This window comes from Triturus cristatus, chromosome 12, assembly GCF_964204655.1.
Source record: "Triturus cristatus chromosome 12, aTriCri1.1, whole genome shotgun sequence".
NCBI classification, from domain to species: Eukaryota; Metazoa; Chordata; class Amphibia; order Caudata; family Salamandridae; genus Triturus; species Triturus cristatus.
Window position 1 is genome coordinate 756791957 of NC_140595.1, and position 25789 is coordinate 756817745.

The 25789-nt window shown below is 46.4% G+C and overlaps 1 protein-coding gene and 1 long non-coding RNA gene across 4 annotated transcripts in view; one reads left to right on the forward strand and one right to left on the reverse strand.

Moving 5' to 3' along the window:
• Positions 1-25789, reverse strand: part of MICAL1 (microtubule associated monooxygenase, calponin and LIM domain containing 1) — a 398198-nt gene that overhangs the window by 85388 nt on the left and 287021 nt on the right. For all 3 annotated transcript variants that reach the window (XM_085639238.1, XM_085639240.1, XM_085639239.1), the window contains exons 10-12: positions 18376-18502; positions 16898-16985; positions 879-1026 (exon numbers count right to left, since the gene is read on the reverse strand). In XM_085639238.1, coding sequence (XP_085495364.1) covers positions 879-1026; positions 16898-16985; positions 18376-18502 — 363 coding nt within the window. The remainder of the gene's footprint in view (positions 1-878; positions 1027-16897; positions 16986-18375; positions 18503-25789) is intronic.
• LOC146782723 (uncharacterized) lies at positions 21200-23475 on the forward strand. The gene is made up of 2 exons (XR_014972394.1): positions 21200-21588; positions 23245-23475. It is a non-coding gene; the product is annotated as an uncharacterized LOC146782723 (long non-coding RNA).

Consider the following 25789-nt stretch of genomic DNA (forward strand, 5'->3'; position numbering starts at 1 on the left):
GGTTTAAAAAAAATCATACACTTGGAGTACAGGGCGTTCGTTCTCTGCATTCTCCTGAAGTTTTCTTTCTCGGGGTGGTGGGATTCACTTCATAAGTAAAGACTGGGATGAGGATAAAGGAAATTAATACATATGTGTAGTTTGATCAAGCTCAGTAATACATTCTGGTGAGGCCCGCTAGTGTAAGGTGGCTAGCTCCACCGCTTCAAAGTAGTTCCTTTTGTTTTCTATGGTAGCTCGCTTCAGACTGGACATCTAGCCAAGGAAGTAAACCCATAGAGTTTACCTTTGGAAAAAAAACAGTGAACAAAAAACTACAAGAGGTACTTACGAAGAAATTAACTTAGTCCTACTAGTGGGTGGCACAACATGATGGGCCCCTCCTACAGAATATGATGAGGGGCCCCTGTGTCTCCCACATCTCAAAGATATGCATTGACCTTGGACTCCCTTTGATATTAAAAAATTTCTTTAAAAAAAGGAAACGGTCCATTCCGCCCCATTCGCCAACACCTCAATGTGCATGAACACATTTCTCATGCTGTCCTTTAAGCACTGCAGAGGGATGGTAGACTGGATACAATATCTCCAAGCCGCACTGCTATTCCCAAAGCTTCATCTTGGATAGTTGGGCTGAGCAGCTTTCCACACCTTTCTTAATATCTTCTTTTTAAGCACGATAGAAGGCTTTCTTTTCTATCACTTCTGTATGCGGAGACCCTCAGCTTATTACTCAGCTTCACCTTTATCGAACTGAACATATTGTGTCTTTGTATTATTTGTTATCGCTAAACCCTAAATAAAACACTTTTAAATTAAAGAGATATCCATGCTGATTGGTTTAAAGCTCCCCCGGCAGTCCTCTTAGTTTGACTCACATGAGATGTGGTCTGAAGCGATGGATCAGTGCACAGAGGGCCAGGCCACTCCGCCAGGACTGCGCAAAGTCGGTCACGGCCACGCCTCGGTACCCGGCCGTCTGATTCTGGCACCACTTGAGGAGCTCGTCATAGGCACTGAGTGAATCTAAAAGGGAGGAAAGAAACAAGAGGGAATCACGGACACTGTCAGACACAGGTCGACAGAAATATTTCACCCTGTTGGGGCAGCGCAAGACCAACAAGTGAAGATAGCTAAACACATGCATGCGCACGCAAATAATGTAAAACATGGGTAGATTTGCTAATTCCCCAGTTGGATACCCAAACCAAAACACTAAGATACCTGTGCACACATATACAGACACAAACACCAGCATATACATCACAAATTGAAGAAACATTCTAAAGCCGCAACACTGAAATGCCTGTACACAGCTCGGTAATGACAGACACCTAATCGAGTGTACATATTTAAATTTCCCCATTTTTGGTAATTTATTGCATGTGATTGATTCTGTAAACACCATGGCTAAATCTATGTCAATTATGTATCCTTTTACTGATTCGGTACCAATTTTAATATGGGAAAAGTCTCCCTTTTACAACGCACAACAATAAAAATAAAGCAAGTCACAGCACCACGTTTTTAGAAAAATAGCAGCATGTATATTTTTAGGTCTCGCCTGATTCAGCGCTTGCGCTGCTCTGGCCGAGACATTTTGTAAACAGGCTTTTTGAAAGTGCTGCCGTGGCCTAAAGCTACAGTGCACGTGAACGTGCACGCGCGCCCTCCGTTGCACGCGATCGTAATCGCGATTGCGATCACTTTCACTTTCGCGATTGCGATCACTTTCACTTTCGCGGACGCGTCACTTTCGCGGCCGCGTTGCCAAAGCTTGTTTTAAACGTTGCTTTCTGTCCCGGACCCTTGCTATTTCCGCCTTCTGTCCACCCTCTGACAGAAGCACAGCATTTCCAATGTAAATGCTATGGTGCTGGACACCAGTTTGTTGTAATTTACCTGTCCGGCTTCTTTTCATTTGAATTTTTTTATTTACATTGTCTCCTTCCTTCCGCCCCTCGCAGTTTGTTTTCCTTGCACCGCCCCTTCTTACAGTGCCTTTAACCATTTTGGTACGGCAGTGATGGTGTTGCTCAGCCCCAACTAGCATGTTAATTCCAAGGACTATTAACTTGCTTACCCGTTTATTCTCTGGGTTTACATTTGAACTTTGGTGCATTCCCTCTCTGATGTCCCTTCATTGCTTTCACCGGGCATTCAACCCCAGTGTGCGAGTGCCTGCTGCCTGCATTTCTGTTATAAGTGATTTATTGCTTTCTCCAAGCTCTCAGCTCTGTTGTGTGCGTGCCTGCCTGTCCCTCCTTCTCACTGCTCTCCCCAGGCTCCCAGTCCCGTTGTGTGCGTGCTTGCTGCCTGCCTTTTGTTATAAATGATTCACTTCTTGTACCAGATTCTCCGCCCTGTTGTCTGTATGTGTGCTGCCTGCCTGACCCTCCTTCTCACACTCTCACTGCTTTCTCCAGTCTTACCGCTGCATTGTGTGTGCGCCTGCTGCCTCTTCTTCTTATGGCTTTCCTCGGGCTCTCAGCCCCGTTTCAGGAGTGCCTGCTGCCTCCCTGTCACTCCTTCTCACTGCTTTCCATGGCCTCTCATCCCCGTCGTGTGCATGCCTGCTTGTACCTCCTTCCCACTGCTTTCCCTGTCCTCTCTATCCCTTTGCGTGCGTGAATGCTGCCTGCCTTTCTGTTATGAATAAATCACTGCTTTCCCCAGGCACTCGGCCTCATCGTGTGCATGCCTGATGCCTGCCTTTCTGTTCAAATGATTCACTGCTTTCTCCGGTCTCTCAGCCCCTTTGTGTGTGTGCCTGTTGCTTACCTGTCCCTCCTTCTCACGGCTTTCCCCAGGCTCTAAGCCCCGTTGTGTGCGTGCATGCTGCCTACCTGTCTATCCTACCCTCTGCTTTACCCGGGCTCTCAGCCCTGTTGGGTGCTTGCCTGCTGCCTGCCTGTCCCTACTCACTGCTTTCCCCAGGTCTCAGCCCCATTGTGTACGTGCCTACTTGTACCTCCTTCTCACTGCTGTCCCTGTGCTCTCAATCCATTTGCGTGTGTGAATGCTGCCTGCCTTTGTGTTATGAAGGATTCACTGCTGTCCCCGGGTGCTAAGCCAAGTTGTGTGCGTGCCTGCTGAATGCCTGTCCCTCCTTCCCACTGCTTTCGCTGGGCTCTCAGCCCCATCGTATGCGTGCCTGCCTTTCTGTTATGAATGATTCACTGCTTTCCCCAGTCACTGAGCCCCGTTGTGTTTGTGTCTGATGCCTGCCTGTCCCACCTTCTCACTGCTCCCCCCGGGATCTCAGCCCCGTCATGTGTATGCATGCTGCCTGCTTGTCCCTCCTTCTTGCCACTTTCCCCAGGCTCAAAGCCCCGTCGTGTGTGCGTACCTGCTTCCGTACCTGCTTCCTGCCTGTCCCTCCTTCCTGCCTGTCCCTCCTTCTCTCTGCTTTCCCCGGGCACTAAGCCCCGTAGTGTGGGTGCCTGCTGCTTTCCTGTATTTCCTTTTCTTGCTTTCCCTGGGTTCTCAGCCCTGTGGTGTGTGGGTATGTCTGCTGCTTGCCTGAAGCAGAGTTCAACAAGCATTTGCAATGCAATAGGTCTTGCATTTACGCGAGTTTGAGCTATTGACATTGCAAATAACAATGCCTTTTATTTTTGTTTTCTAAACATAAAAGGCAGTGCCATTTACAATGCCAATAGCTTAAACTTGCGTAAATGCGAGACCTATTGCATTGCAAATGCTTGTTTATTTTGATAATGTTTCTCAGCATATTCAACAAGACGTATTTGTTAATTCCTGTCGCCCATTTTTTGGACTACAGCAATTTAAAAAAAAAACTTTCATCTTCTTTTTTTGATTCGTATCGCTACAGTCCTCTCACACAACCACTCCACCAATAATCACATGGAACTGCATTGAAGACAAAGACCATTAAAAACAATTGCAACATAAATAGCAACACGGTTTTAGCTATACTGTAAAACACAGGCGACCTTCAGGAAAATGTACTCTTATTAAAATGTTTGCAAAGTCATTATTGTGTTTCTGGGAAATCCGAATTCGAAGGTGCGCTCTCTTTTTTGAAACCCCACAAAAAGAGATCAAAGGTATCAACCGAACATGATGGCGGACCATTCTCTTACTATTGGTCACTTCGTGGTCACCCTTCTGCTTACTAATTTGAATACGGGTTGTTCCCAATTATAGGAGAGATAGTGGACTGAAAAATCATTATGGTCATCAGCCCACTTTTGTCGCTGTTCAAACTTTGGGTTTGATTGCTCTGTCCCGAGACAAATCCCCTTTGTAGGTCTCGCCTGACCCAGCGCATGCGCTGGTCTGGCGAGACTTATTGAGAGGGCTCCAAAAAGTGCTACCAGGCCAGCCTAGAGCTACAGTGCATGTGCGCAGGCGCGCGCGCTGCGTTTTACCGCGATTACTTTCACTTTCGCGTAGCCAATAGGTCTCGCTTTTGGGACCTTATAAGTATTTAGTTATGCAACTGTTGCATAGCTAAACACTTATAAGGTCCCAAAGGCGAGACCTATTGGCTATGCCAATGCTTGTTGAGTCTTTATCATGCCGCCAAACAAAGCAACACATACAAACGGACTCTATTTCTCGAAGTATTCCCACTGTTCTTTATTTATCGAGGACTCAGCTGTTTATTAATTGACCAGCTGTATTCTGCTTCATGCCATCATCTGCACTCATCCATGACTGCATTACAAGGAAGACTTCTACCAGCAAGATACTGAAATAAAAAATAAAAAACACCAGCACAAACGATCAATGGCCTGCATCAAACCACTCTCAACAGCACCAGTTAGCATTCACTAATAAACATACACGTAACCTGTAAAATACTCACCAGCAGAAACATCAATACATCTGTATCAGGAGTCATCGGCATAATCATAAATATGCCAATACAAACACCCATCAAAATGACCAAGCAGCAGAACACATCAAATCAGATGCACAAAGACTACCAGACACAAATTAAAACACCTGCCCACGACTCGCCAGCAGAAATTAACAAGCTACTTACTTTTGGTAATGCTCTTTTTGGTAGAGACAATCTAGCTATAGATACCCCATCTTTTGAATATTCTCCAGGCGTCACTTTTCAGCAGTACCTCTGTGTGCCGGAAGGCGGTGCCTTGTGGCTCCGCACCAACGCCGTTTAGCTCTGCAAATGATCTGCACCACTCCTGCGCGTGGGCATCAATTGCTTTAGAGAATGTCCATTCCTCCAGACTCAGAGCCCTAAATTGGTAGACTGTGTGCAGATTCTTAGACTGGGGATCTTATTAATTAATAGAATCCTATTACAGAAAGGGAAGGATGGGAGGGCCGGAGAGGAATCTGCGGCTATATAGAGTCTCCATCGGAAAGAGCATTACCAAAAGGTAAGTAATTTGTTCTTCTGATCGAGGCTGCTAGCTGCAGGTTCTAGATACTAGAACAATAACAATTCGGAGGAGGGTCTGTGAATGGACTCAAACCAGAAAGTCCTGCAGGGTCAAGCAGCAAAAAGGCCCTCCCGGCAAACCGGATTGTCCAGGCAATAATGCTTAGTGAACGTATGGAGGGATGCCCATACAGCCGCCTGTCAAATGTTTAGGACAGGAACTCCTTGTGCCAATGCAGTGGAAGTAGCTTTGGCCCTGCTACAACGAGGACACAGTCGCTCCAGAGGCTGGTTCTTGGCCAAAGCACAGCATATCTTAATGCACAGCACGATCCAACAGAAGACTGTTCTCTTCTGCACTGCCTGGCCCTTTTTCGTTCAAGAACCCCCCACAAATAGCTGATTGTTTACCTGGATTTCTATGTATGTTAAAGTTAAGCGCTTTGTTGGGGTCCAAGGGATGAAGGGTCTCCTCTTCCTTAGAGGGGTGAGGCAGAGCATAGACCGCCGACAGGGTGATGGTTTGACCGACATAGAACGACGTCACAACTCTAAGTAGGAAATATGCCCACATCCACAACACCAGTTTGCTGGGAAGAAGGAAGTGTATGGTGGGCTGACACACAGAGCATGAAGGTCACTCACACACTGTGCTGGCAATGAGGAGCACAGCCTTGATAGCAAGGAGACCTACAGGACAGCTGTGAAATGGCTTGAACTGAGTGCACATCCGTTAAGTAAGGACTAAATTAAGGTCCTAATGGGCAGTGGCGGCTGGTGATACTTGAAAGTGGTAAGGTGTACTACCGCCCAGGAGCTAACCTTATTATTTTCAAAATGTGCCTCACTTATACTCATATTCACTCCCACTCACTGTTACTCACACACAAACATACTCCCTCTCACTGGTTCTCACTTACTAACATACTTACACACACTCACTGAAGGCACTGGTGCACCTGCACATGCTGCACCATTGATAGCTACACCACTGGCTCACTTTCACTCCCTTTCACAACCTTCAAACAAACACTCGTTCTAACACACTCATTCACTCTCACACTCATACTCACTTTCACTTATTCATACACACTGAAATTCTGATTCTCACTTACTTTCACTCTCAAACACACTCATACAGACATTCATAGAGTAATAACATTTTTTATATACCTTGCTAACTTAGCTGGCAACTCAGAGGCTCCTTTGCAGCAGCACAGCAGGAATCTGGTGATTTGCAATGGAACCAACAATCCATAATTCCCAATAAGGAGCCAGAAGGAGCAGCAAGGGCAGGGTTGAAAAGGGAAACACCCACCTCAATTCCCTTCCCAGCTTCTTGATAGCATTGGAAGCAAGGGTCTAAAAGAAGCTGGAAGAGTGCTGGGGATCCTGCCCCTGCAGCTCTGTGTGGCCTTTCATTGACTTCAGGGATGCACTGATGTGTGTCTCGACAGACATTTTAGCAGATGTACTGTGCAGCCTGAGGCATGCACAGCCTGTCTGCTAAGTAAAATGGATGTGTTCCTGTGTGAGGGAACCTTAGTTGAACTGTGCACATCCTGACATCCAGCTACAGAGTGTTTTAATTTGAAACAACAATGCAGCTGGATCATGCTTCAACCCCCTCAGTCCCTTGCTCCTCCTGTCATCAGGAGCCTGGTGGAGACAGAGAAGGCTGACCTGCTCATCGGCAGTGCCCATGAGAACAAAACTTGTGCTTTCATGAACACTGCCAAATTGAAAAAATGCACAGGGGACAGGAGGGGGATGGCGCTGCACCCTAAAGCCAGTGATAAGGAGCCACTGCTGCCATTGGGGCAAAAGGAGAAGGGCAAGGGCAGCCCTTAATAAAAATCATATCACAACTGCTAACTTAAACAACTAGGACTGATCTGGAAACCATGAAAAGCCAAAGGGGTCGAAAGATAACTCTTAACTGTGTCCAAAGCAAAGCCATGCTGGGCTAGAGGCAGAGCAAATAACAGAACATCCATAACTTGGCCTGGAGAAGGTATATCTGGCGTGTGCCGCACCAAGCCACAAAGTTAGCTCAACAACAGGCATATACAGTTTTCATTGAGGAACGCCTGGCTGCTAAGATTACGTCAACTACCTCCAGAGGCAGATTGAAGGTGTAGAACTGTCACTACTCAATCTCCAAGCATGAAGGTCGAGCCTACGAAGGACGGTGTGCGGACCTCTGCCCGTTTGATGTTCCAGCAGGTCTCCCCAGAGGGGCAGCCTAGTCGGAGGACATATGCTAAAGCCCAAGAGTTCTGGATACCATACTCTCATTGCCCAATCTAGAGCCACATGGATGACTTAGACCTGGTCTGTCTTCTTCTGAATTCAGGGCAGGAGTAGTATTGGCAGAAAAGTCCACAGGAGTCCCAAGTTCCACTTGTGGCAGAACGAGTCTCTAAGCGAGAGAGGACTTGGAAATTCCACGTGCAGAAGAGTTGACATTGCACGTTCTTGACGGCATCAAAAAGATCAAGCCAATGTTCTCCACGTTCAAGGAAAAGACCTTACGCCACCTCTGGGTGTAGCTACCATTCGTGATCTTCTAGGCATCGAAAGATGAGTTTGCCCGCCCTGGTATCCGAAGATCCTGCTAGGAGGATCACCAGCAGGAAAATCTCTTGGGGGATCCAGCCATTTCTAAAGCAGAAAGGCTTCCTAGCCCAAGATCTGTGATCCCCACCCCGCCGTGTTTGTTGCAGTACCAGATGGTGCTGGTGTTGTCCATGAGCACCTTTCGCAGCCTCCCCTTGATGTACAGAAGAAAGACTTCAATTTCAAACGGATGGCCGTCAGCTCTAGAATTTTGATGTGGAGGAGGGACTCCACCGGAGACTAGAGGCCTCTGATCTCCACCTCTCCCAGGTGTCCACCTCAACCCAGAAGTGATGAATCAGTCACCACTGTCCGCTGTGGCTAGGGAAGGGAGAGCGGTTTGCCACAGACCCAATCGTGGTCCAGCAACCACCACTGCAGATCTCATGTAGTCTCGTCTGAAATCTGAATGTGGTCGGAGAGGTCCCTTTGATGTTAGGCCCACTAGGACATCAGAGCTCACGGCAGAGCTTGCATATGCCACCTGGTGTGCTCGACCAGCGGGATGCAGGACACCAACTGTCCCAGCAGCCTCAGATTCAACCTCACTGAAATCCAGGACCAAGGCTGAACGATTGGGATCATAGCCTGAATGTCCTGGACACTCTTTGCCAGGGGAAATGCGCAAAACCGAACCATGTTCTGAATGGCTCCGATGAAGGGGAGTGTCTGAGAAGGATTAAGGTGTGATTTCTGCACGGTTGATCGTGAACCCCAAAGATGACAGGAGGATCGCCATAGTCTGGAGGTGGTTGACGACTACACGGGGCAAGCCCACCTTTAACAGCCAGTGGTCGAGGTAGGGGAAGATTGGCACTCTTGACCTCCTAAGGTGTACTGCCACCCCTTTCATGAATACCAGAGGGGTGCAGGAGAGACCAAAGGGGAGCACAACGAAATGAAAATACTGCTCTCCCACCATGAACCGTAGGTAGGGACAATGGGCCGTCAGGATAAGAATATGGAAATATGCATCCTGCATGTCCAACACTACCATCCAGTCTCCAGTGTTGAGGGCAGACAAAACCTGGGTCAGAGTTAGTATTTCGAATTTCCCCTTCTGGAGAGTGCAGATCTAGAATAGGCCTAAGACCTATGTCCTTTTCGGCACAAGAAAATAGCGGGAATAACAACCATGTCCTACTTCTGGCACCAGCACCCTCTTGACAGCCCTTTGGGCAAAAGGGCTTACACTTCCTGGCACAAAACGGAGAGATGGTCTTCCATCAGTCCCTGAGCGCAGGGTGGAAGGTGCAGTGAAAAAGAGAAAAGGGTAAGGTGTATCCCTTGCAAACAATCTGTAGGACCCCCCTGTCCGACATTACTGCTTGTTAACCCACAAAGAATCAGTGGATTCTTTGGCCAGGTCCGTGCAAGAGCATGCTAAAGAGATTTGAGAGGTAAGGACGCAGGGGGTAGTAGAATGGGTCTCTAGTGGGAAACTGCTGGGTTCCCTGTGGGGGTTGGAGGTAAGGGACACCTCGGCCCAAGCCGTGAAAGGAACAGTGGGATTGTTGCAGCTGGCGGGGCAGAAAGACCGAGAAAGCTAGAGATAGCACTGCTCTTCTAAAAGTGCTTGGAGCGGAATCAACTTTTGTTTTCTTCATAACAGGCGAGTGCCATTAAAGGGCAAGTCCAGCAAGGAGGACTTGCCATCATCCAAGAACCCAGTCAATTGCAGTCAACACATGGCAGCAAATGGCAACGCTAGGGTCTATGAACCGTGTGATGGAATCAATGGACTCCAAGCAACAACAAATGAAAAATACATAGGACCAAAACCCCTGTCTGCCCAAACAGCAGAACCTGGGTATACTGAAATATCAAACAAATGGTTTAGTGGGACTCAATTTTGATATCCAATGAAGTTAAATTACATGTCAAACTTAGAGTTGCAAGTATAGAAGTGCACCCAAAATGGAAAAAATTGCAATGTAAATAGTTCAAAGATTCTTATATCTTCTTTATTTTTCTTCCACAATCCTTTTTTCCGATCAAATTAGAATTTACAGCTTCAGTCAACGTGTTTCGGTACAAACATCGGAATTGTTCAGGGTGTTTTATCACCAAGCAATATATTTTCTTCACATATTTAATAGAGGAAAAGTGCAAGTCTGATATGGTCACATTTCATAATGTCAACACAAGGAGGAAGGGGGGCACTGTTCCAGGGAGAGTAATGCTAAAGGTCAAGCACTCGCTGAAAGAGAAGGAAAAAAGGAGGGGAAGAAAGGAAGGAAACGAGGGACGTCCTAGGTCTGGGACTAAGTGGAGACACAACTCTTGTCTCTTGTTGCCCTCACACACCCCGAAGGATGTCATGCTTCATCATTGGGCAGTTGCTCCTCGTCGGGCAGGCGGTGCAATGCCCTATGGGTCCCCCCGAAGGGTCACTTTGGCGGAGATCTTTTTAGAGAACTGCCGTTGGGTGCATGTGGGTGTGAGGATAGAGTCCTAAGTGAAGGGTGATAACGTGCATGAAATGAGGTTAAAACTGCCTAAGTGTTACCACAAGAAATTTTAATGAAGAGGTACCCTTGGCAGAATAAAAGACCCATAGGTTGGGGGTTACCGGTGAAAGTGTAATGTGCCCAGGTAACTACATGTTTCACGCCTCTTTGGTTAAAACGATCCCTGGCGTTTCATCAGGACCGGAAAAGACTTAGAAAGTGGAGCACGTAAATATAAAAGTAGAGGGGTAACACTAGCCCTCAACAACGATCCGAGGGGGCCATGCCCTAAAGTGCTATAGGTGGCCGCTGCAGCTGAAAGGTCCACATGTTCCCTCTTGATCGTGACCTAGAGTGGATGTAAGGGAGAGACAACCACAAACGAAAAGAGAAAGAACACGCAAGTCTCAATATTTTATATCAAGCTTCCATGGATGTCTTCAGACAATGTGTGCCCTGTGGACATGCTCTGCGTGTGAAAGTGCTGTGCGAGACATGACTAATTCGGTGGAGCGCCCTGATTCCATGTCAAGCACTGGGTGAAGGCCTCAAAAGAGAGGGAGGGGGAGAGCCATAGGCCAAAGGCATGGAGCACGCAATTGGACCAAGTGGCTCCCTGTCGCAGCCCCCCTCAATAGAAGCCACCCAGGTGCCTTCCTGGAACGGGTTGGCTCTACGTGATTAAAAACAGGATTAAAAACAGGTATACTCAGAGGAGCTCGCTCGCACACTCATACTTGACCCCACTCTTGCCACTGTATCATTGTACGGTAGGTGGTCTAGTTGAAGTGCCAACCAATGCTCCTCACATATGCCCCGTGTAGTAATTGTCAATTTCGGTAAACATTTGGTGCGCGCCTAAAGTGCTCAACGTTGTGCTTACCCAAAAGGGATCTAGCAGTGCTCCATGGGCTGGAGGCGTAGGGTGCCCACACCTTAGTTGGCTGTGGAGACAGGTAATTGAAAGGCATGGGAAGACGCCAGTAAGACTCGTGGCACATGCGGACGATAGGTTACAGTCACTTACTTCAAAGGGAATGTCTCCATCACCATCGTGGTTGTACTCACGTCTATGCTCGGGTTTCATAATCACATTCCAATCAGTTCAATCTTCTTATCCTAACCCAGTCCCAAGTTATTCTGGCAATTCACCATTCCAATCTGTGTATTCCAGATTGTACCCTATGATGACACCAGGATCCCTGTTCCCTGTTGTGACAAGCACTCAACGTTCCAAATAGCAAAACGACAACAGTTGCTGGGGAGATTTAGCACAGCGTGGCACACTTTACTATGGGAGTGCAATTTGATCATTTTAAGGATTGGGTACCTTGGACACACAGCAGAGGCTGGCCCAACGGGAGATAAGATTTAGCATAGTGTTGTTACCACTACTAAGAGAGGGAAGTGTGATTGAGTTGGCGATTGAGTACCTCGGTTTCTTGATTGAATCGGACCAGTGGCATGTGTGCCCCCTAATATCTGTTGTTGGGGGGGATATATGTATTTCACCCAATTTTGATGCAATCATTATGTACATATTATGCACTTAAGGCATGTGGATTGGGATTTCCCAATACTATGTGTGCATAGCTTGCCATATGGATTTTATTGATAAGTCAGCAGTCTTATCCACTTGTAAGAAGTATTGGATCTGAGTAACACTAATTGAGATATACATGTTCAATTAAAAAGGGCCATACGATGAGCTGACGTAGAGAGCTCTACAGACACAGGATATACGCAGCTGAGAGGTACATGTTTAACTTTGTAAATGGGGAATTTTGATACTGCAATATACCCATGAGGTCAACAGACATTTGTATGATTCATTCTCGTAGATGCTTTTTCAACTGACTTTTTGTCCTGAGGAGACCCACACAAACTATCCTGTGGGTCGAAACCATGACCTTAGAATGGGGATTTTCTAATATTGAACAATTAACTATTCTTGAATCAGTAAGAATACTGGACTTCATACTGAAGTCGTGGACACCCATTTTGTATATATGCATCCTATTTGAATGATTTCATCATTACACTCAAGAGCACTGCGCCATCTGCACTCTTTGACCTATTTAGCACTTTTTTGAATGAATAATACATTATTAATAATGTAAATGATCACGTTTAACATCTATTTAACTTCCTGAGTTATCAAAAGTGAGATCCAAGGAACCATTTGTTTTATATTTAAGCCACACCTAATGGCAACATTACAAGCATTGTTGATTGCCTGAGAGAGTACATGGCGAAGGTCTTCAGGCACACAAGACAGGACTTGTGCCACCGAATTCCAAAGGGCTTGTGAGTAGCGTCCCAACAAAAAACTGGTGTTAACAGATCAGAGAATCAAGCTGATAGAAGAAAAGAGACGTTTGTGAATGTTTCCACTTGCTTAGATTCTCGATCAAGGGGAGTGGTGGGAAATATTGAGGGATTAGAGTGACTGTTGGAAGCCTGCACCACTAGGCATTCTGGCAAGGGGTGCTACGAAAGCAAGGCCGTGTCACCAACAGCAGGGTGATGGTGCCTGGTAATTTGTTTACTGACTGGGTGGCTAGAGAAAGTTTTGGGCCAAGCCCCCAATATAGTCAGTACCTCGTTAAAGGCAAGAAGAGGTTCAGAAGATGTTTGCCCCACTTGGAGGACTTCTTTCAAGACAGTTTTAACCTCCAAGGTGGGGAGTTGAAGGTAAAGTACTTTGGCTGCCCTACACATGACCTTACTGTAGGAAGTGGATTCCTCTGTGGCCAGTTCAGGGGGAGAAAAAAGGCCTGTCTCCTTGGAGGTATGGAGGTCACTAGCCTTTTTTAAGTCCTTGCACCTATTGTCATCTTGGTAGGACTGAGCAAACTCATCACCCAGGTCACAGTCATTATCCAAATCAGTCCAAAAAGAGAAGAGTGTTCTTGTGGCCACGGCAACGAGAGTCGGAGGCAAGGTAAGTGCATATGGCCAGCTGTGGCCGAGGGCAAATTCACTGGAAGTATCCCAGGTAGAAGACCTCTTGGCTCCTTGGGGCCCGAAGGCTCACCAGAGTGAGTTGGCAGGGATCCAAAGAGCTGGTGCATGGCTCCGCAGAACTCTTCGATCTTAAGTGGCTTGATAGAAAAACTCGGGTTGAGCCAGCTGCGGGATTGGCTCTGAAGTCAGCGGCCTACAGAAGAGAGATCGAGCCCTGCACTTGCTCAGGCAAATGACAGTGGAGCGAAGGCGGTGAATCCTGCTTTGATGACTTACGTTTCTTACACTTACCCGAGGACTTGGAGTGTGACAAAGACCTCCCTCTGGTGTGGCTGCGTCGAGTCCGGGAATGGGACTGAAAGTGGACCTTGCGTATAGAGCAGAACTTGGAACCGTCCCGTCGGGGAGTTTGCTTATCCGTGGTGATGTAAAGTTTCACCTCTTGTTGTCTGATGGCCTTCAGGTTCATTGACTCACTCACCACAAGTCTTTGAGTTGTGGCTTGACTCCATGAACCACAGGCACACCCGATAGGGATCAGACACCGACATTTGTTTGCAACAGTCCCTACAAGGCTGCAAACCTGTCATTTGGGGGGGTAGTGGGGGGGGGGGGGGGGGGGGGACACTTCCTGGCTAACACTATTAGAAATTTTGTGAAAATATTGAGGTAGATATCTGAGAGGGACTAGAGGGAGCTCCAAGTCTGCGTCTAATGGCATGGAAAGAAAGGAATGGACGTTAGTGCAAGGTAGAGGCACCTGTATAGGCCCTGCCTGTCATTTCCAGAACAGAACAGTGTCAGGGCAGAGCCGCAAGGCACCACCTTTTGGCCCGAAGAGATACTGCTGAAAAGAGTCCTGATCCAGTGATATTCAAAAGGTGAGTAATTTGTGGCTACAAGTCTCTATCAGAATTTTTTTTTAAAACCACACAACACGTGTGCATTCTATTACACATTTTGGGGCAGCTGCACAAACACACGTTAGCACAGGTATCAAACCTGCACAAAACACATTCCTGTGAACTGTTAATTTGTAATGCATTAATTTTAGTTTTGTGTAACAAATGCACAAGAATAACATGGGCATATAACCATGCATAGCATGTCAAGTTCTCTAGTGGAGTACTCACAGTCACAAATCACAGCTTTACAGGCAAACACATTGTAGGCATGAATGCTCCCCCAGTCTGTGGGATATTTACCCTACCTTGGGCCTCCCAGTACACCCATCCATACCCCTCCACTCACCACCCCACAGTGGGAGGGGACATCATGAGCCAAGAACCTCAAAGGCTTCAATGACAGCATTGAGTGGAATCCCTGCTAGTTGGTGATCAAGGCTGGCGAGGCATCCGTGACAGACCGGTTATGCGTCCGTGCAGTTCACTGAGCCAACTGTGTCCAAGGGGCTGCCATTTCCTGTAACATTCCAGGCCAGTCAAGAACGTTCTTCTCATGCTAAACATCTATCCTGATCCCTCGCATACGCCATTCTTCTGCAAGAACCCAATCCTCCATGTCATTAGTTCACTTCTGATATGTGGGGCCTGTGGGAGATAGATACCCTCCTCTTCTCCAGTACGAGAAGTGTGAACCAGTATTGCATCTTACCATTAGTTGGGCATAGGAATGTGTGTAGGAGGCAGTGTCTAACAGTCACTTCTATTTTATTGCCAGTCACCTCCCCGATATGATACGATCTGTGTACAGCTCCAGTGTGTGTGCAAAAAAACAGCTCCACCCCATCTCCGCATCTAGGACAGTCGCTCCACCTGTTCGGGTAGATGTTACTCAGTCTCGCTGATAACAGATAAGTGAGGAGCAGTACATAAAAATTAGCACGTTTTAAGCGAGCGTTGCTAGACATGCCCTGAACTAGGATACAAGTTCTATTACATTCCCAACCCTCCAATGGCATGGAGCGGTCAGCATCCCACTGTGCTCTCGTAGGTAACTCTACCTTGAGTCCGTCTTGCTTGCTTTAGGGTCACACACAGGCAGGACACTGTCTGGAGGATCCCATATCTAGTAGTGCCTCTAGTGTTTGTGTGTAAGATTCCTGTGGCATCTGGGAAACCCGTCCAAAGTTTGCTTGCTATCTTAGTCAGCTTGGCGAAAAACTGACCTGGATCTACCGCAAAACTGTTTTGAGACTGTGGAAACATCATGTAGTGTTCTGGGGGAAAAAGTCTGAGTGTGTTGCACCCATCCTCCAGGTAGTCACAGACATGTACTTTCCAGTATTTAGGAAAGACTGCAACCACCACAATGGCAATTGTCTGGAAAAGGGGGGGTTGCGCACGGCAGTCATTGCCATAATCTCCCATACCCACCCCACATGTTGAAGCACGTATAGGCAATGTTTGTCCTGACAAAGATCTGCCATCAGGCACTTGGATAAGTCGGTCACGCCCAAGATTCCCGCTAGATGTCCTTTCTCCCAGTTGGTACCCTCAGCGCACCACCTGGCTGCATGCTGGAGTTCTTCCGCTAGATAGTATGATTCCCAGTCAGGGAGACCGAGTCCCCCTTCCACCGCATCAAGTTTTAGGATGCTAAGACCAACACTGCTTCATTTTTCAGTCCATATTAGGGATAGCGATAGGCTGTCCAACTTTTTTAATGTACTTCTAGCAATCAGGTGCTGTGGGTTTTGTAAAATATGCACGCATTGGTGTAGGAACACAATCTTTGCGATTGCAACCCTGCCTGCAACCAACAAAGGCAGTTTGTTCCAAAAAGTGACTGATGCATGCAATCCTGTCAGCACCCTGTCCATGTTGTATTCGTACTGTTTGTCAGCCATGCGCGCGACCCGTATTCCTAGATATCGGAACTTGTCTAATTCCCACCTCAGTCCTACATTGGGGAGGAGCTCCATTGGCCCTCGTCAATCTAGTCAAGGGAAAATCCAACAATTCCCCTAAGTTGACCTTTAAGAGCGAGAGTCTACCAAACTTCTGCAATTCAGTCAACAGTCGCAGTACGGCAGTCACCGACTGCTGCAAAAACACCAGTGCATTATCCGCGTGCAAAGAGATTATATGTTCTAAATCACCAACCCTGACATGGCCCATACTCGCCAGCAACACAGTGTGCAGAAAAACACCCAGGGGCTCCAACAGCCTGGGCAAACAAAAGAAGTGAGCGGGCACAGCCCTGTCGGCTACCACTCTGAAGGTCTTAGTGAGCTAACATAATAACAAACAGAAGCACAAGTATAAAGCTGAATACATAAACACAGCAGAAAAATCAACCCATTCACACAATAGGATTTGAACATTTTACCAAATACACATCAGTACACCTAAAGAAGCACATTTAAGCATGGGCAGGAACACATATCAAGAAACAAAAAACACACACATTAAAATTAATGCACAAGTGGCTAGACGCCAATAGAAGCCACATGTACTGTAGGATACCAGCAGCTGCATACATCCCCCACAATCGGGCCTACAAACACACATGGATTGCTCACCATTTCGAGAGAACTTAGTCCTCCTGGCTTTAGCCTCGGCATTGCGAGGTTCGCTCTCTGTGTAATCTGTATCGTACAGGAGGCGCACCTGGAAGAGGGAAGAGAAGTGTGCAAGAGAAGCGGTCAATGCAGACCTTTATTTTCCCAACCAACCCTCTACCCACCGGCTGCGTCGCGCCCACTGTACTCATCTTCTGCTCAATGTCTCATAGTACGCTTTCAAACACTGCACAACGATCGCCCATCCACACACTGCCTTGCGCACTCCCATCACCTCATCAGTACTCAAAGCAGAGAAAGTTCTGGAAAGAGATTTTGCTTCGATAGTGCAAGATCCAAACATTCGCCCCATGTACATTATCTGCACAGGACACAGAATTAATCAATATTCATGTGGCACAATGGATGATGAAGCTAACAAAGATGGGAGACTGGAGAATCTTGTACGTCCGCCCCACTCCGAGTGTCAGAGATTCTCCAAAAGTGGAGGTGGCTTGTACCTAGAGATGCCATGTAGCTTGGGAGGAAGAGATCTACAGGGGAGGAAGTGCTAGCTAGCAAGCTTTTGTAAGGCCCGGTTTCATGAACTGCTGGAAGGCACCACTTCTTAAAAACTTCCGGTGGAGATACTGATCTGCGAACCATATACTCCAGTTCACAAAAGCAATTTATATTAGGGGTACAAAAGGAGGTGGTGATGGACGGAACATCAGAACCAATCAAACATTCACACCCAGTCAACAGATCTGGGCTTGATCCATCACCGTTCTTTAGCCCACTCTGCCACCCCAGTTCAGACATGGCCATATGCAAATCAGTCTGACCCTGTGCCTCATGGGAACAGTCCAGCCCGAACTGCCAGCCAGGGTATGCTCAGACGTGAGTCCCTTGCTCACTTTGCCACTGGAGTCAAGCAAGCCTGGCTGAAGACGGCTGAAATGCCAGAAACCGGTCCTAGGAAGCTTGTTTCCTGTCCAGGGAAGGCATGGCTTGGCATTTCGGGCTGGACTGTTCCCATGAGGCACAGGGTCAGACTGATTTGCATATGGCCATGTCTGAACTGGGGTGGCAGAGTGGGCTAAAGAACGGTGATGGATCAAACCCAGATCTCTTGACTGGGTGTGAGTGTTTGATTGGTTCTGATGCTCCGTCCATCACCACCCCCTTTCGTACCGATTTATAGTAGGGGAGCAGCAACTATCACAATAAAGGATGTGAGGACAGTAGGCCATAACAGCAAACCATGGAACAGATGAAGCTTCCACAGCCATAAAAGACTGAGCAATGAGACTCAAGGGACCATACCTTAACCATTTCATAACTCAACAGAACAAGTGCGGATATATAGTTTCCATACCTGAATATGTGCTACTACACAGCAGTATGTGGACTTTGCACGCAAATCATGCATCCCCACCTCTGCCTTAGGTAGGAAGGAAGAGCGAGATCAGAGCGGCATCAAAACATGACCACATTACCTGGCTGGGCTTTATGGCTTTGAGGTTGATGTTGGGGTAGCGCGAAGCCGGATCAATATTATATTGAGAGATATTCTTGTTGGTGTTGTCAGGTGTTGTCTGAGAAAGATGCTGATAGATACTCTCCCTGCAAAGCCAGAATAAACGCACGTAGTTAACAGATTTATTGAAATTGAATTGATTCAATTGTTTCACTTTATTCGATCTAAAAACATTAGACCATAAAAGTACATAGAAAATATTACACGTGGTTGTGAGCACTCAAAAAAATTACATCCTTTTACAGTGAAAACCAGTTAAAAATAAAGTGTGTAAGAATTACAAAATTTAAGAACACATCGAGAAGTGTGCCAGATGTTCATACTTTGGATGAGAAAGGAGATACAAATTAAAAGTCAAGTTTCAATGTGTGGTAGAATATTGTTGGCGGAAGCTGAATTTGAAGCAAATAAAGGGGAGCTAGAGGACAAAAACCTCAAAATAGTGTCCGCCATGCACTCCCAATATCACCCATTGATACATTGATAAGCAGTATTTTTTGCCAGATTTATATAAAAAAAACCACTATTCATAGCAATTCTAACAAACTAGCTAAGCATAGTGTGTCTCGCTCTAAGTGCTGCTTTAAAAAAAGCACAGATGATCATTTCGGGAGAGCACAGAGATTGTAAATGGAGGAGGGCCGGTCCACAGCAGCAGAGGCTAAGCCTCCTTACTAAGGGTCTCAAAAAGGGCCTTCATGCTACGCGGTGCAAATTACAAAAAAAAAAACAAAGTGTATTAATGATTATGCTGAATGACATCACACGGTCAGGAGGAAACTAAGTTTCCCTCGGAATCAGAAAACTTTTGAAAGACAAGAGACCAATAAATCGTCCCTGCTCTAAAGCAGAAAAGAAGAGACCGCTCCCATATTGACAATTTCATCGACAAGTACAGTGGGGAAGCGTCTGTGTATAATAAGCTATAAAAGTGCAACAACGAGGGTTTAGATAATTTGTGTTTCAGCCTATTGTTTGCACTGTGGTCCTCAAACAATTTTCTCACCTCTGTCCTAGCGTGTTTGGGGATACGACTGGGTAAACCACCAACCTATACAGAGGGCGCCAAAAATATACCGTCTGTAGCTCAACTAGGGTATAGAGTGGGCCCTATCCAGCGTCATACAGTCAAATGTGATATCCCTGCAGAGTTTAGCGGCGGGGTTCAACCATACGCTGACCCAAAATAAAAGAGGAGCCAGTTGGATCTTGTCCTCGATAAAACCCCGTTTTAATTCAAGATGAGTAATAAGACTGGGAGTGGACGGCAGGGTATCTAATAGCCGTCGTAAGAAATGATTTTCCTCTGTAGGGGGGTTACAACAAACAAATGATGGACGGAATGCTGACAATGCAGACATTCTCCCCCAGTCAAGAGATCTGGGTTAAATCCATCGTTCTTTTGCCCACTACGCCACCCCAGTTCAGACATGGCCATATGCAAATCAGTCTTGACCCTGTGCCTCATGGGAACAGTCCAGCCCGAACTGCCAAGCCATGTCTTCCATGGACCGGAATCAAGCATCCTAGGACCGGTTTCAGGCTATCAGCCGTCATCAGCCAGGATAGCTTGACTCCAGTGGCGTAGTGTTTGTTGTAACGCTTTCCTCTGTAGGGAGCAGCAATTCAATCCTTTTGCTGCTATATGATTAAGATCACACATGCTAAAAGAGCATCATTTCCTCTGTCATTCAATTAATGAAAGAGGAAAGCAACCCTGATAGAGCAAATAATTAATGGACAGAGATGAAACTAATGGAACTTTACGTTATTTCTCAAATATCATTGTAATGAGATATTCTGTGATATTGTTTGGGTGCTTTAGTGCACAAAAAGCAGTGGTTTGCAAACCCATAAAAAGCAGTGGTTCGCAAACCCATATTTTATAGACAGAGGATGTTGTGTCGTGGTTGCCTCATTCCTGTGAAGTATGGGTTTAATTAAACGGGAGGCCTTCATTTAGACTGATTTCCTTCCCTCTTGCTAATTAGTCTCTAAGCAGAACTGATTTCGATATTAACAGCCCTAAAACACTTTAATCGGAAATTCTTCATGACAGTTAATAACAGTGGCGGCTGGTGACATTTGAAAGTGGTGAGGAGTAAAACAATTGTCGTACCGTGCTATAGCGAGGGAGCGTAGTGAGCGAGCCCGAACCACATATGGGGGGAATGGGCAAATGGTGCATTTGTCAAGCAAATTTGAGAAAGCAGGAAGGTTAATAAAGCAATAGTGAATCTGTTCTAACAAAGACAGTGATTTCCTACATGTGACTCAGTCTGCCACAGCCATTACAGACCTGCGGGTGGCAGGTTCATGCGGATAAATTGGAGAGTTCTACCTGAGGGCAGGGTTTGCCCCTGGTCGACCTTCTTAATATCTGATGATTTAAATAGGACTGGCTATCTCGGTTTGCTTTCGGACGGCTTGGCAGACGAGGGACCCGGTGCTTGAGCAGAGTCTGTTTGCCTAGCAGCAGCTGCCCGGAGCCTTGTCTCTCAGTGCCTGGCACGGACAGACACAGTGCCCTCCTCTAATCTCTTCATCATCCAAGAAGGAATGTGGAGGGTGAAACAATCGCAATGTTATCTGGATGACTTCAAGCAGTCAATCTGTACTGCAACATGTTTTATTCCCGTCTAAATATAGCCAGCCTCTTAATCAACCTCAGGCATCCATACTGGTGGAAGGAGCACGTGTAACATGCTGATTCATGGCAGAAATGCCCACGAAACCTGTTGGGCATTATAAATGGCACTTGAGGTCGCTGTTAGGTTCTTGGCTTTGGACATCCCTCGACGCAGCCACATCTCCGGCCACCTGAGGAACCTGCACTGCCTCCCCGTCAACAAGAGGATCACGTTCAGGCTCCTCACCCACGCACACAAGTCTCTCCACAACCTGGGCCCCAAGTACCTCAACGACCGCCTGACCTTCCACACGCCCACCCGCCAGCTACGATCCGCTAGCCTCGCCCTCGCCGCCGTACCACGCATCCGAAGAGTCACCGCCGGAGGCAGATCCTTCTCCTACCTGGCGGCCAAGACATGGAACTCCCTCCCCATCCACCTTCGGCTGACCCAGGACCACCTCGCCTTCAGGAGACAACTCAAGACCTGGCTGTTCGAGCAGTAGCGGCCCCCTCCCCCCAAGCGCCTTGAGACACTTCCGGGTGAGTAGCGCGCTATTCAAGTGGTATGATTGATTGATTGTATTTTTTTTTATTTTTATGAAACGATGGATCGGACTAAGGTGTACGAATATGCGGTAATTCCTCGCAGGACATACTATAACAGCTGCTGTTCCTATGCTGCAACAAATGGCTTCCACACAGCAGTCGAGCAATATAGGTAGAGCTGGACACTTCCAAAAACTCTAAAGCATTTTAGTGAAATTTAACCTAAGAAAAAGACTGAATTGCAAAAATGCGACCAACTTTACGATTTTGGCTGAAGGTCTTTTAGCCCGAGAAATACACTTAAAATTTTGTTGGAAATAATTTAGCTGGGTGACTAGTATTTCTTTGACATTTTTACTTGGCAGAATCTTTAGTGGTGATTCACAGTTTGTTTCCTATAACTTATTACATTTATTAATGTTTTTCCTAAGTCTAAAATTAAATTGTTTGTCCTGAAAAGGAGAACAGAGCGGCAGTGGCGCTGAAAGATGTAAAGGAAGAGAACTATCTTGTTTCAAGAAGTACTTTTATTCCAATTGAATAAATGATGTGTGTGTTCTTAAACCCCAACCATTAAGATATGTGTACCTAAGATTTTGCCTCCACTCTCGGGCTAAGGAAAACTCCCCCTCTGGTGTCTAATAACTTTGGCCGCCAATAACCAGTTCACACCAGCGTTTCTGAAAAATAAAAGTGTAGCAGAATGTATATTTCATCAGATGCTGTTCAAATTGAACATAAATCAGTCATAGGTAGTGAAAAAAGGTAGCGGCTAAGCAGCGAGCTCAGTTCAGAGTAGATTAAACATTTAGCTTACACGTGGGAGCCAGAATTGGTATTCAACAGAAGGCAATACATCAGTGCTGTATCCCAGATTAGTTCAACCGCCTTTAGAGTTCTAGTACATTCCTGAGGATGTTCTGCATTTTACATTTTCCGTGAAACCTTTACAGTGCAAAAAATCTGAAGTGTAGCCCATGTTCTAATTCCTTGTCTAGATTGTGTATCACAGACCAACCCTTCACTTTTAACTCGCTGGCTTGTCATGTAGCACAAAGTATGTCACGTTTTGTATGCGGTTTACTTCTTTAGTGTGGTGGTGGGTGTATTTTGAAGATAAGCAAAGCAAATAAGTAGCAGAGGGATAAGAAGAGGGCAGAGGCATCTTTGGTGTAGTGTGCCACACCCTAGAAAAAGCTTACCGAGTTGGTCTACCATCCAAGTCCTCCTCCACTCGTGTGCGATGTATCATTGCTTATCTCTTGCAATATTTAGATTGAATAGCAGTACTTTCTGCTTCTAAACAATGTAAAAAAATGATGTGGCTATGACAGAGGATTTTAATCACCTAGGACATAGCTTGTTCAACAGCTCTCAGAAGTAAAGAATTTCCTAATCTACACGCTGCCATAAAATCCATGAATGTCTGATATGGCTTATTCATCCTTGTTTTTTAAACTATTAGGAGAGATCTCATACTTTTGAAAACCCGTAAGACTTGAAAAAATTCATTAATCTTCATAAAGGACAGGCAATGGACCTTGGCAAAACTTGAACTATTTTATAATTTGTTTCAATGAATCTGTATACCTTTTTTGGGTGTTACCTAGTTTTCTTGATCTAGTTCTTCTCTTCTCCTTTTTTTCACAGATCTGATGCATTCCTCAGAGTTTGGATTGACATGTCCTGTAACCCCTTGTCTTGTCAACACCATGTGTCTAATCAAGATTGTGTATGTATTCAATGGTTGCTTTGGTGGTGGGGACCCCTCAGCATGTCCCTTGGTTTATTGTTTGCTTTTATGTCTTTTCGTCTCCATGTCCTCTACACTCCATCTCTCTCTGTTACTCTTTATATTATAAAAAAATGTTTGTCCCACCATTCAATTCTTCCTATCTTTATCATTAATTTTCTATTTCAGGAGGCCGGGCACCTGGTTGGTCTCAGTCACTGTGCTCGGTCACTTTCCCAGTTCTCGGTTTTCTACTTTAATATATGGTTAAAGTACTTGTACATTTTACCATCCACTATTTACTTAAAGAGCAAGATTCTTACCTATGGTAACACCTTATCCGGTAGAGACTATCTAGCCATAGTTTCCTTAACTTTAAATTCCCCCCTGGTGTCAGACCGGAACCAGAAATGTTTTGTGAGCAGTACCCCTGCACACCAGTAGGAGGTGTCGTCCGACTCTGCATGGTATCATTGGAATTGTCCACACCAGAAATGGACTTTACTTGACTTTCCACACCAGAAGTGTGTAATCACTTAGTACTCTGACCACTGGTGTGGAAAACTGGGCCCCGAAAGGGGAAAATCCTGTCCCAAGAAATCAGTTCGCAGAGCGGGAGGATGGGTGGGTTGATATGAATCTGCAGCTAGACAGCGTCTCTACCAGATAAGGCTTTACCGAAGGTAAGTAACTTGTTCATCTGATAAGGACTTCTAGCTGCAGATCATTTACCTTAGAATAGATTCCCAAGCAATACTTCCCCCGGAGGTGGGTCTGCAGACCAATTTCACACGAGGAAGTCCTGCATGACCAAGCAGGCAACATGCCCATACCTACAGATCGGACTGTCCAGGCAGTAGTGTTTGGTAAACATGTGCAAGGAAGCCCACGTTTGCTGCCTGGCAGAAGTCCAGGTCCAGAATTCTGCGTGCTAAAGCAGTGGTGGCAGCTTTAGCTCTGGTGGAATGAGCACATAAACCCTCTGAGGCTTGCTGTTTAGCCAATGCGTAACAGATCTATATACAGAGCACGATCCATCGGGAGAGTGTGCACTTCTGCACTGCCCTTCCTTTCTTCGCTCGGACATACTCATACCCCGCTGGTCGTCCCGGAAATTGTGTGCTGTCAAGGTAAAACAAAGTTCTTTTTGTGTTCAGATGGTGAAATAGCTCCTCTTCCTTGGAGGGATGAGGTGGAGGCTTTGATGACATGGCCTGAAGCTCACTGACCCTCCAGCAGATGTTATGGCCACTAGGACAGTGGTCTTGATCGTAAGGCGCCTGAGATGACAGTTATGTAAGGGCTCAAATGGAGCGTACATCAAGATTGAGGTCCCACTGAGGCATAATGAAGGAAGAAGGAGGAAACATATGTTGCAAACCTTTCTAAAACCTATGTACAAAAGGGGGTTGTAAAACAGAAGGATGGTCAGGCAGAAGTAGAAAAGCAGATATTGCAGAACGATATCCCTTAACAGTGCCTAGAGCAGAGCCCTGCTGGGCAAGAACAAACAGAAGAACCTGAGATCGGGGAGCAGAAAGAGGGTCAACTGGTTTCTCTGTACACCATGCCACAAATTTGCCCCAACGGCAGGCATACACCGTCTTGGTGGAGGGACGCCTGGGTGCAAAAATAACATTGCAGACTTTGGGCTGAAGGTCAAATGCTGTCAGCTGTTGTTATTCAATGTTCGCACAGGAAGGTAGAGGGTTGACAGGTTTGGGTGGAGAACCCTCCCTTGCTGCTGCAACAAAAGATCTTCCCAAAGGACCACCCTGATCGGAGGACCGATGGCCATGCTCAACAGCTTGGTATACCAGACTCTCTGTGATCAATCCAGAGCCATAAGAATGACTTGGGCCCAGTTGTTCCAGATCTTCGAGAACTTTGGGCAAGAGTGGTATGGGTGGAAAGACATACAGGAGGTCTGAGCTCCACTCAAGATGTAGAGCATCTCCAAGCGAGAGCCGCCTTAGAAACTCCAGAATGCAGAATTTCTGACATTGCGCATTCTTGCCAGTGGCAAAAAGATCTAACCAAGGCCATCTCTACTGCTGAAAGTGACCTCGCACCACCACCAGATGGAGACACCATTCGTAATCCGCAAGGCGTCTGCAACTGAGTTTGTCCATTCTGGAGTTTAGAGAACCCTCAGATTTTGAACCAGCAAGGAAATACCCTGCTGTACTAGCCATGTCCTGAGACACAGGGCCTCTTGACAAAAGGTCCACAACCACACACCGCCCTGCTTGTTGCAGTACAACATGGCAGTGGTGGTGTCCATGAACACCTGTACTAGCCTTACCTGTATGGAGGCTAGAAAGGTTTTTAATGCTAAACGGATCCCTCCAAGCACCAACAGGTTAATGTGGAGTCCAAATTCGTCCAGAGACCAGAGTTCCCTGATCTCCACCTCTCCTAGATGGCTGCCCCATCCCAGGAGTGATGCATCTGTCAGTGAGA